At 51.6% G+C, this 11,050-nt stretch overlaps 2 protein-coding genes across 3 annotated transcripts in view; both read right to left on the minus strand.

The window, feature by feature from the left end:
- Positions 1 to 152: 152 nt before the first annotated feature.
- On the minus strand, positions 153 to 10,666 carry TTLL6 (tubulin tyrosine ligase like 6). 2 transcript variants are annotated; one of them, XM_031555382.1, is made up of 13 exons: positions 10,517 to 10,666; positions 9,051 to 9,169; positions 8,394 to 8,524; positions 7,322 to 7,478; positions 6,919 to 7,062; positions 5,743 to 5,828; positions 5,376 to 5,601; positions 4,579 to 4,763; positions 3,443 to 3,631; positions 2,823 to 3,006; positions 2,308 to 2,505; positions 350 to 798; positions 153 to 228 (listed from the first exon to the last, which is right to left on the minus strand). In XM_031555382.1, the coding sequence occupies exons 1-13, from the start codon at positions 10,563 to 10,565 to the stop codon at positions 225 to 227; spliced, it is 2,121 nt and encodes a 706-aa protein (XP_031411242.1). In that variant the 5' UTR covers positions 10,566 to 10,666; the 3' UTR covers positions 153 to 224. The 2 variants fall into 2 exon arrangements, with proteins under 2 accessions (XP_031411242.1, XP_031411243.1); XM_031555383.1 differs by lacking the exons at positions 153 to 228; positions 350 to 798 and having other exon boundaries at positions 2,311 to 2,501; positions 10,517 to 10,663.
- A 141-nt stretch (positions 10,667 to 10,807) lies between these two features.
- Positions 10,808 to 11,050, minus strand: part of LOC100539772 (vacuolar protein sorting-associated protein 33B-like) — a 6,009-nt gene continuing 5,766 nt past the window's right edge. The window contains exon 21 of the mRNA XM_031555234.1: positions 10,808 to 10,924. Within this exon, the coding sequence (XP_031411094.1) occupies positions 10,808 to 10,924 (117 nt within the window). The remainder of the gene's footprint in view (positions 10,925 to 11,050) is intronic.

Below are 11,050 nucleotides of genomic sequence, written 5' to 3' on the forward strand. Positions count from 1 at the left end.
GCCTGGAGCCCCGCCGCCCCTTACCTGTGCTGCTCGCGTCGCGGAAATTCGTGGCGCTGGCGCAGCGCGTGGCGCGTGTGTGCAGCACGAGGGCGGCAGAGGCTACGAGGAGCCGCTGCGCTGTCGCATCGCTGAAGCTGCCGTCGCCCACGGCCTTGCCTGCACGGGCCGGGCATCCCGACGAACCGCGGTGAGCACTGCCTGCGCAGAGCGGCCGCCCGATGTCACCTGCAGGAGCACAGACAGAGGTGTGGGCACCCGCGCAGCTGCAGCCTGCTGTTCTCTGTGGGCCGCTGCACAGCCCCCCCAACCGTGGAACAGCTCCATCCAACCCTCCTGCTTCTCCCACCCCAGCGCATCAGAACTTCCACGTCTGCCCATGGCTCTGCACAAAAAGCACGCAAAGGCAGAACCAAAGCGAGACAACGCACACTCACATCCTTCCGCCTTGTTTCTGGCTGCAGAGCGCTGCCAGGCGCTCACCGGCCTTCCCCTGGTTTCAGCGCAGGGCTGGGTAGCTGCTGCTGGCTCTGCAGCCCGGCTCCTCGAGTAGCCCCTGTCCTGGGGCTGGGCGCTGCACTGCGCTGTGTGCTGTTCTTGGGAAGGGATGCTCTGCCCTCGAACCAAGAGGCTGCCCAGGGCAGGGTGCTGGCCAGACAGCAGCTGTGCCCTGGTGCTGTGCTTACGAGCACACGGCTGTCCTGAAGGCCGCACGGTGCCTCTTGGGAATGAGAGGGGGATGATGGCCATCAAGGGGGCAGGCTGCCGTGCCTGCAGTGTGTCCCAAAGAAACTGCGTCTGGAAGGAGAGAAAGCGGTTGTAGCTTAGCTCTGGAGACCCCTGATGACAGACAGGAAGGAAAAATCTTCCCTGTCGGTGCTCACTACACATCTCCCTGCATTTCCTCTCCTAAGCACACCTCAGTTTTAGATTCAGATCATCTAGGTGCACTGCGACTGATCTGCCTGCAGCAGAGCTCAGAGACTCCCATGCACTGCCCACAACATTGCTGAGCTGCAGCGGGGTTTGTGGAAGGAAACGCCACAGCATTGTGGGGAGACTTCAGTGATGAAGGATCTGACCCAGCCCTGTACAGTCCTTTGCTTCTGAAAAGATCTGCCCAGAGGTTGGGTGGAACTCGTGGTTTCAAGTTCTGCTTTGCTTTGTCTGGGAGCATAAAAGGCAGCTACCAACAGTTCTTACAGATCAAATCACATCTTACACTTCTTTTGTTAAATTAAAGGGACCGTTTCCAATTTGCTGCAAGGTACTAGAATATTCCTGCATCCATATAATTCCTGCAACTCTGGTATCTGGTGTTTGTCAGCATCCTTGCAAGGTGTGCCGTCCTTCCAAGCAGGAGTGGAAGGCAGATGGTGCCACTGGGAGAGGACCTTGCAAGGCTTTTCACCAATTGCCACTCGAGAATTAGCACTTTCTCCACCTATCAGATGTCAGCCACCATCAGTTCTGTTACAGCCCTTACAGCCCACTGGAGTCCAGTGATGACAGAATGCTGGCTTTCTCCTCATCTGATTTTAGAGCACTGGCACCTGTGGCCAGGCTTGGGAACTGTAGGCAAGCAAATCTAGCTCCAAATTTTCCCTGGGCGTAATCCCTGCACAGCCCAGATTTCTTCAGCTGTGCACCTTGAAATAATCCAGGACATGACAGTGGCAAAGCCAAGGGCTTATACTACAGCAAGCTCTTGCAGAGCAAACACGAGTGTCAAGGGGAAGCCCCACCAAGGACTGAGCTCTGATGTGTTTCCAGCACATGCGCTGTCAGGAAATGTGGAGTGGGCTCTTCACCTGTCATGGGTGGGGGCTGTGTAACACAGAGGGGGGGTTTAGGAAGAGGCACTGCTTGCAGTGCAGAATTCACCGAGAGGTATTTTTAGGTATTTCCACACTTCCTTGTTTGCTGTTTGTGCTTCTTTACCATGCTCCTAACACTTCAGTGTTCGTAGCTCACGAGAACTCCTACTCGGGAATTAATCTTACTTAGGCAGGAGAATCACGTTATGGCCCTGGAGAAGCAGACCACGCTATGCTGCATGTGGGGGACAGCGAAAGGCAGTATTATCAGACTGTCTTTTGGGATAGGAACGAGAGGGACCTTCTGAGGAAAGGCGCCCAGGGGTCCTATGTGAGTGGTTGGCATGTCCCCAGTGTGCCCTTTTGGAAAGAGAAAAAGACCCAAGGACCCAGGCGGCACGTTGGTTCTCATTTAAATGAGCCACATCCTCCCACAAATGATGGTCTCCTGTGATGGCCTCGTAGAATGATCTGGGCAATCTTCAGTTACCTGGATCTCAGAGGTAACAGTGCAGGGTCTGTGGTTGTCAGAGGAACTCTCAGCAGTGGGAAGCAGCTGGGAGAGCTGATCTACGATGCCCAGGCCTTGGATAAGGTTCTTACGCCTTGCAAGAGCATTCACTCTTTTCTTCTCCTCATTTTCCAGAATATCCTGAGGCTGCATGGAGTCATACTGCACATGCTCTATCTTAGGAAAGAAACACCCGAGTTACAGCAAAGTTGAAACTATAGAAATGGGCAAGAGATACAAAACTACAAACTGCTCTGAGCCCTACAGAGAATTTCAGACCTCGGGGTGGAGCAGGATGAAAATCCCTATGGTTGGCACAGCAGCAAAGGGCAGCACTGGTGCTTACAGGTGCCCCCTGGCACAAGCTGTCAGCCCCCCCAGGACTTCATGGAGGGGCCTCATCTCCTTAGGAGATACCCATGGCCCAGTACTGTTCCTAGAGCCATAGATTGCCTTTGATACACCACGGATGAGCACAGACGAAAACAAGGTACCTTTTTATCCCACATCTTTGTGCTTCTGTAGGTGAAGTGGGTTGCAGAAGCTGAGGTTTTGTTATGGATCATGGATTTGTCTGTGGGTGACTCTCCCTGCAGCCCTTCCTTTCTCTCTTTTTTCTTCTTGCTGTTAACAGCTTCTAACTTTTCTTTCTTCATGCGAATTTCTTCCAGGTGTTGCCTGCCACAGAAGAGTTGCCTTGGTCACTGGTTCCATAAGAGGCATAATAGCAAAACACCGCAAAGACTTCAGTCTGAGGACATTTTACTGCAGTCAAGTTCTCTAGTGAATAGACCATAAAGGAAGCATGCCAAGAAATGAGGGAGGAGTGCTTTCAAGAGAGCCTCTCACTGCTGTAAGAAATGCCCATGAATTAGTCTGTGCCTGCCAGAAGGGGGAGAAGAGTGGAGAACGTTTCAACATGTGCCTCCGGATTCCAGAAGTCAATGGAATACTGCATTTGCCTCTCAAAGTTACATGCTACAGAATTGCTTTGCCGTGGCAACATAGCACAAGCAGACTCTCCTGTATCCAGCTCTCCACAACTTCCTTACTTCCCTTAAACAACACATTTACTCCCAGGAAAGGGTCACAAGGAAGCAGGGTCTGAATGTACCTGGTACACTCCTCTCGTGCTTTGGATGATGCAGTCTCCTTGAAGAGGGAGCTGCTCTGCTTGAAGAATGGCTCATACTTGTCAGTTCCACACGCTGGGTAAATGCGCCGGTAGCTGCCCAGGTGAGAGTTCTCATAGTCCTCTGCCTCAGAGAGCCAGGCTGCCTGGCTGCTCTCTGACTCCTCATGTCTGCAAACCAGGAGAAAGCACAGAAAGCACAGGCAGGCAGGGAGCTGTGATGAGAGGCTCCAGGTATTTTACTGAGAAACAGTGGACATAGGTAGATTTTTGCTCCTGTCTTTCCCTGTCTGAGAGCCTGTTTGCTGCTGGGAACCAACAATTCCCACTTCTTCGTTCTCTACACGGCGAATGCTGGTGGAGCATTTTCAGATGTCTCCCCTGCTGCCAGGATCACACCCTGCCCCTCAGCCTTTTCACCCAACTGAGCTGGTTGCCAGAGAAGTTCAATTACAGTGTGCATGTTCAAGGAGCGTTTGCCACTCCGCACTCAGCTGGGAGCTTTCCAGCCAGCAGGGAGCTCGGAGCAGTGGAGACTGCAGGGACATGAAGTGTACGGAGTAACAAGCTCAACTTCTCCAGCCTGCAGTTTTCTCAGGTTTCCTAATTGAAATGGGAGCTGGAGGCAGTTCCTGCCTTGCCCTGCGTAGCAGGAAAAGCCCGGGCAGCAGCCTCATCTAAAATGGCCTCGAGAGGCCGTGGGTTTAATAAATCATGAAAGGGCACGCAGACAAAGAAGGGTGGGAAAATGCTCAACCCTGGGAAAGGAATCCTGCTTTGGAGAAGAGCCCCGTGCCCCGCGGTGCTCCTGGTCCCTGAAGCAGTGCTATGTCCCGTCCTGTGAGAGTCACTGTGAGACCAGGAGCATACTGGCGCAGCCTGACAGCGCTGAAGGACGCGAGGACATGCAGCTCTATGGGGAAGCCCGGGGATCATAGCACAGGGAGTGCCAGATCTCTTCTGCGATCAGTTCCGGACAGGCTCTTCCTGTCCAGACTGCAGATGGCTTGGGTGAGCTCTGTCAGAGGCTGCACAGAGCCACGGCTTCAGGTAGCATAAGTGTCAGAGCCTGTTTTTTCCTCACTAGGGACCTGCAGTACTATTGGAAAGAGCAATACCTGGATACGTGAGGAGACCGATGAGCCTGGAGGAGTCGTTCCTTTGCCTGCTGTTTGTCTTCCTCCATCGCTTTCCTTTTGTTACAGGCATGCACATTTATCAAGTTGATGGTGTCAAAGAGAAGAGCATCCTTCACCTCGTGGTCCAGGTGAGAATCTGTGGTGAAGCTGGGAGAGTGGTTCACCTGCCAAAACAAACAGCTCATCTAACTTGGCAACTCCCAGCACTCAGACTGCTGCCCGCAGCAAGCTTGTTGGCCCCAGCCTGCCCCTCTGCGTGCTTTCCATTGATGAAGGAATATCCCGCGTTGGAAGGGACCCACAAAGATTGAGTCCAACTGATGTTCTCCCCCATAACAGTGGCTGAAAGCAGGAGGGTGTGCACACCATCTGGTTCTGTCCTTCTATCCCTCCTGCAGTACAATGCTCATCCACACTGCAGGCTGTTCAGCCTCTGTGCCACCACAGGACTGCGAGAATAGAGCAGCTATCATAAATTCAGGATGCTGTTACAGATCGAGGAGCTCTGAGGTTCAGGAAACTCCCTGCTGTTAGAGAGGGTGTATAGGGAACGGGCTCTCAGATCGGGTGGATTAAGGTTGCCTAGCCTGCAGAAGGTTGTCTGGCCGCTCGTATTCATAACCCGTTTAATTCTGTGAGTGAGGTGGCCTAATTTAATCAAATAAGTTCTGTTTAGCCCATCAGCTCTTGTTCTTGAGCTTCCTCCACACAAGCAAGCTTTCAACTATCTGCTACTTTCAGAGCTGCTTCAACACAGCAGGAGACTTCTTCCTTACCTCTAGTAGCCAAGGTTTCAGATTTCTGTCTAGCAAAATATCAAAACCCAGTATCTCAAAACAGGCACAGCTGGTAGTGTGGTTAGGAAAGCAGCTTTGGTAATTGTGCTTCACCACAGGGTGAGCTGAAATAAGAGTCTTTATAATTATATCTTCAATATCTTCCCAGAGTTTTGTTGTGTTGTAGCTGTTATCCACCATCCAGGCATTCAGGGTGGAGAGTTTCCTGTGTGGAAGACAGGAGATGATAAGAGCTCACTTGTGATGTCACACTTCACCCCAAGAATGGTGGAAGTAAACAACTGTCCCCAGTGCAGCTTTCCTGCAGGCTGTCACAAGGCACTGTGGCACCTGGACAAGACTATACCTCTTACTGCCCATCGTGTCATCCTGGACAAAGTTTGCATTACGTTTGTTGATAGCATAATTGGTCAAATGCATGCAGGTATCACCCTGAGAGAGGAACCACAAGAGACCTTCATTTACACGTAATTGCAGAGTATAAATAGAAACAACAGTTCCATTACTATTTATCTAGCCACCAGCATCACCCACTTTTACCTCCTCTCTGTAGCAATGGTTTTCAGCTGGTGATTCACTCTCTAACCAGAATTTAGAGCTAACTGCTCTACTTGTTTCACACCACAGTCCTAATCTCTTGGGTAGAGCACAGGAGTCAGCTCCACAGATGCTATTCCAGTTGTAACCTCACCACTAAACAAGGGACTTCCCAGGGCAGAAGCTGCAGCACATTTCTGCAGATTCGTCCTCTTCCTGTACTCACGTGAAGCAGGAGACCCCTCCGAGACATGAATGTGTTGGAGTGGCAGAGGGCATGTAACTGTGCAGCTCTGGGAGAAGTGCATCTCGCACCAGACTGTGACAAGAATACCACAGTCCAGCACTAGATTCCACGATCTTTAGGGATTTTATACACCACAGACCCCGACTTAGAACGGGGCAGTGTCATGGTCTGTACCTTTCTTCCTTTCTTTCCCATTTCCCCTCCTTGTCTCCGAGGCTGTTCCACTACCACCAGGTAAGCCCCAGATCTCTGCCTGAAGTACAGGCGGACAAGGAATGGTACAGACCCAAGAACACTCGCAGAGGCAAGAAGCAGTAGCAGTGTTGCCTAGAGACACTGTGGAGTCTCCACCTGTGCAGATTTTCATTACCTAACTGGGTGAAACCTCGGAGAAATCAAATTTGAAATTATTGTTGGCCCAGTTTTGAGCAGAAGGCTGGACTTGAGACCTTCCTAGGTTCCTCCAAATCCAGACACCTCTAAGATTTTAGTGATAATGTCACTAAAAGGCCTAGATGTGGGACCTGGGAGTAGATGTACTTCAGACACTCCCAAATACCTTCCGTGTGGAGGAGGTGCAGAGGGAGGAGAGAGCAGGAAAAAAGAAAACCGAGTCCCATAAAACCTACCAGTCCCTGCCTTTTCAGGGTCTGGAATGCCCCTAGGACAAATTAGGGACTAAAAGCTACAGACACTACATCAGTTTTTTGTAATCCTCCCCTTTTATTTTTTTTTTACCAGGTTTCTCCTTCTGGGATCGATGTACCTCATGGTGGCAAACCGGGCCAGACCCTCCTTGTAGACAAAAATCCTCAGTGGGTCACAAGATGTGACCAGCACATAGATACGCATGTCAAACTTAAAGCCATCAATAAGGAAAGGCTGTGAGAAAAAAGGCAGGAGCAAGCATGAGATAAGGGAACATTGCTGGGTGTGCTGCTGATTCCTCAAGGCCAGCTGCTCCACCTGCACTGCCTGCGCCACTTCCAGCAGCTCAGCAGTGAGGAGGAAGAGACAAGCTTTTGCTGTGCCCCCGGCAGATCCAAGAGACACGGGGCAAAGGACACGAGGAGGAGGCAGGGTGCGGGAAGAGCTAGGAAGCTGCAGTCCTTCGCCTGTGCTTCAGGACAGTCCCCATTACCTTAGAGATATACTGCTGACAGATCATGTGCTCTCCGTGTTTGATCTCTTCTGGATTACGTGTTATGAAGATACCTCGACCTTGGCAGCCGCTGTCTGGCTTGCAGATGAATGTTCTGTTCTTCCTCCTGCGCCTGTAGGCCTGAAAGTCTCCGTAGCTGTATAGTGAAGGGGTGATGGTTACACGCTGCAGAAATGAGCCCCTCAACTCTCTGGTAACATTTAGATATTCAAACTACTGTGCTACTAACAGATCTAAGTTCTGCAGTGGAGAAATAGTACAGCAATTCCTGGTTTACATCAGCTCTTAGTCCTTGTGCAACCTGACAAAGCTCTCCTAGTTTCAGCTTTTTCTTGCACACGTCTCCACCTCTACCATGAGTTTCATGGGAAACAGCCAGCACTATTTGTACAGAAGCCAGTGAGGATTTTGGCTCTGCTGCTGCAGAGGGATCGGGGAAAAATAAAACACTGCCTACAAAGGAGGAGGAGGTCACAAGTCCTTACATCCCCCTTTGTTCCAGCTCATCAGCAAATGGTCAGCAGGCTGCAGCCAGGATGCTCTAAGCAGGGTGCAGAGCCTCACAAACTGCACTCACGTATCACATTACGTGGTCTTCAAAAGCAGCTCCATTGGGAGTATGATGCCTTGAAGAGTCAAGCCCACATGCCAGTTAGTTATTTGCTGCTGATGGAGGAACACTGTCTCTGTACTACAGGGAAATGAGGAGCCATACTGACCCTTCTTGCGTGAGCGGTGGGCACTGAACCCAGCCTGTGTGGGGAGAGAGTCTCTTGCTGCTCTGCATTTACCTCTGCTGTTCCCGGTGAGCTGCAGAGGGCTGTTCCCCAGAAACACAGATGTTATGCTTCTCATCCCGCCCTTTGGCTTTCAGGGCGGGTCCCTCTTCCGAGATTCAGCCCTTTGGCCACTGAGCACAGTAAACATTGTAGGGGATATCATTCCACAGGAAATCTCAGAGGCCATTCCCATCCAAACCCTAGCTGTGAAGCACAGTGCTTCTCACTTCCTGATTTCCCTATCCTCTGCTGCATTAATGTGTATCACTCACTCAGCTGGCAGGCTCCACGTACGGGGAAAAATATTGTACTCCTTGGGGAAGAGTTTGAGCATGCGGTTAAGGTTGCGAGCCAACAGATCCTTACGGCAGATCTCTATCATGCCAGGAAAATGGTTGATTTTCTGAAAAAGGAGCAGAAATAAAACAGAATCATCAGTGATAATCCTTGAGGTCAAGGAAAGGCAGTGTATGGAGAAACAAGCACGCAGAACAGGAAGCCAGATCAGATGTTGCCTTGAACGCCTGCTGAAGGACAAGAGTACGCTAACTGCTTTATCTGACCTCACCAGCGTGATTTATCTGCTCATTCCATCTCAGCCCTGAAGCTCTGCCTTCCTACAGTATTGCAGCTTCTGAAAGGGAGCAGCTTGTCAGCAAGAGTCATTTATTTCACTCTACATTAAAGGGGCTGGCAGCTTTCCAGCTCCCCACTGACTGTCAGACTGTTACTGATGGCATCAGTACAGACACAACAGAAGCAGTGACGGATGAACCTGTGCATCTGGGACCAACACAGAGAATGTGGAGCACGAGTGCTAACTTTAGACAAATCAGTTTTGTTCTGCAACACTTTGTTCCATTAACAGCTCCGTCTCGTCCTCCTCTCCTGAGCTCTTCCTGCTGGGCACCCTTTTCACGGGTATTTACCTGAAACCGTTTCATTTCCATGACACGTTCCAGAGAGACTGAATAGTCAGTCCAGTACACCGTCCAGTCCTCGTTTTCTCCCACTTCTTTCAGCCCGCAGCACAGTGCGGCACGACGCACTGTATGGAAGGAAGCACACAACAGAGGTCCAGGAAGAGGATACAAATACCAAGGGCAGTTAAATCCCAGAGTAAACAGGAGGGTGGGCAAAACTCTTCAGGCTGCACTGCCACCCTCAGGGGTGACAAGGTCTAATCAGGACCCTTCAGAAGACCTCAGAAACACAAACTCTATCCAGCTAAACTCAACACAGCCTCTGCCTGCAGGTATACTGGGAACCATCGGCCCTGCGAGTCCACTTGCCTTGGGGTTCCAGAACATCCCCTGGATTACAGCAGGCTTGAATTCACCCTGGGTTTGATGCCACACAGCTAAATACAAGTCTTTCACCTTCAAAATCAAAGGCTAATAGGTAGCAGAATGCATGAGCTTTGGAGTGGAAGGTTGTTGCTGCAAAGATTAGTGTTGGGGCCAATTCTGAATTTGCCCTCTTACACAGCTGGGGAGCTGATGAACGAACCATGCTATGAAACAGAAGCAAGTTAGGAAACACAAGGGGCAGCTCTAAGTCAGAAGCCTCTGTCTCTCCACACACCCCCAGCCAGGTGGCCAGAACTGCCCAACAGCCCACATGCCATTGAGGCCGTTTGGGCCCTCCTCCATCACAGCCCTGCCACCATGCATTGGCTGTTGCCTTGTTGCTTATTCTGGGCTGACCAGCACAGCCTAACAGCACCACAAAGAGCAGCCCTGGGCACCAGAGCTCTGGAGGTGGGCATGAAACTGTTCTGGTTCTTACGGAGCTCACATTGCCACACCATGTTCTGTCGTGGATCCTCATCCACCTCCCATCACCAAAGTGCCTGAGCATGGCCGCAGGTGAAACACGTGTCGCTCTGGGTGAAAACAGCATTCCTCACACAGCTGACAAGGCTGTGACCTTTAGCAATGCAAACACGGTAGTAATACTAGAGTAGTCATTAGCAAATTGACTAATAACATCCATCAAATTGTTCTTTTGAGAAATAGCTTGTGGCAGCAAAGAAGAGCGAGACAGGAGCCTGAAGCAGCTACCTAGAGCATGTCATTGGAGAGGAATATCAAAGAGATATTGCAGGTACTGATCCAGCCTGCTGCACCACCTGCTTCTCACTTCATTTTCCCAAGCACAGGTACCAGTCCTGCACTATAACTGCCTCTAGCCAAACCCTTCTCACCAATTTTAGCAGAAGTGTGGCACATATAGGTACAGAGGGTGGTGAGGGCTTGCAGTGCTGCTGCACAGTTTGGGTCTCTTTAAAGCACAAAGCTCCTCAGCCCAAAGTGTAGAATATTCACAGGGATCCTTACAAGCAGTAAACACATAACACAGAGGGGACTGCAGCAGAAATTCAATACCAGCCCACCTCGCCAGCTGAACAGCCACCTGCACGGCTCGCTGCGGGCGGGCTCCATCCAAGGGGCCACATCCTCGGACTTACCGCTCTCGTACTTGCAGCTGCTCAGGTTAATGGATGGGACGCTGGAATTGAAAGAGACGACACAAGAGCTGCTCAGTGAGGTGATCAATCCGAGGGGAGCGGGCACAAAGGAGGCAACTGTCCTCCACCACACCCGCACACCCCACAGAGCTAACTGCCCAGTCTGGCCCGGCACCACGGGCTATGAGGCAGACGGTCCCAGCCCCGTGCCGTTCCTTAGGAGGACGCACACGCTGGGGCCGTTCCCGTTCCTCCCGGGGCTCCGACCCGCCCGCAGGATCCCAGCCGAGGGCTGCAGGCCCGGACACCCCAGGCACCCCGGGGCCGCTTCGCCTGCGGACCCCGCAACAGACACAGGAACGCGGTGTGTGCACACAGACAGGCTTTATGTGCGCAGCACGACCCGGGCAGCACGGCTCTCGCCAGACAGGCGGACGGATGGACGGACACACAGACGGA

The sequence above is a fragment of the Meleagris gallopavo genome, chromosome 12 (assembly GCF_000146605.3).
Source record: "Meleagris gallopavo isolate NT-WF06-2002-E0010 breed Aviagen turkey brand Nicholas breeding stock chromosome 12, Turkey_5.1, whole genome shotgun sequence".
NCBI lineage: Eukaryota > Metazoa > Chordata > Aves > Galliformes > Phasianidae > Meleagris > Meleagris gallopavo.

What these genes read in the sequence shown, in the direction of transcription:
- TTLL6 (XM_031555382.1), bottom strand. Translation starts at nt 10,565, where the DNA reads ATGGAGCCCGCCCGCAGCGAGCCGTGCAGGTGGCTGTTCAGCTGGCGA. An exon ending in ACGTGGAGCCTGCCAGCTGA is followed by an intron (nt 7,479 to 8,393) that starts GTGAGTGATACA and finishes TTCACTATACAG; the next exon opens with CTACGGAGACTTTCAGGCCT. An exon ending in CTGTTACCTCTGAGATCCAG is followed by an intron (nt 799 to 2,307) that starts GTAACTGAAGAT and finishes CTCTCCTTCCAG; the next exon opens with ACGCAGTTTCTTTGGGACAC.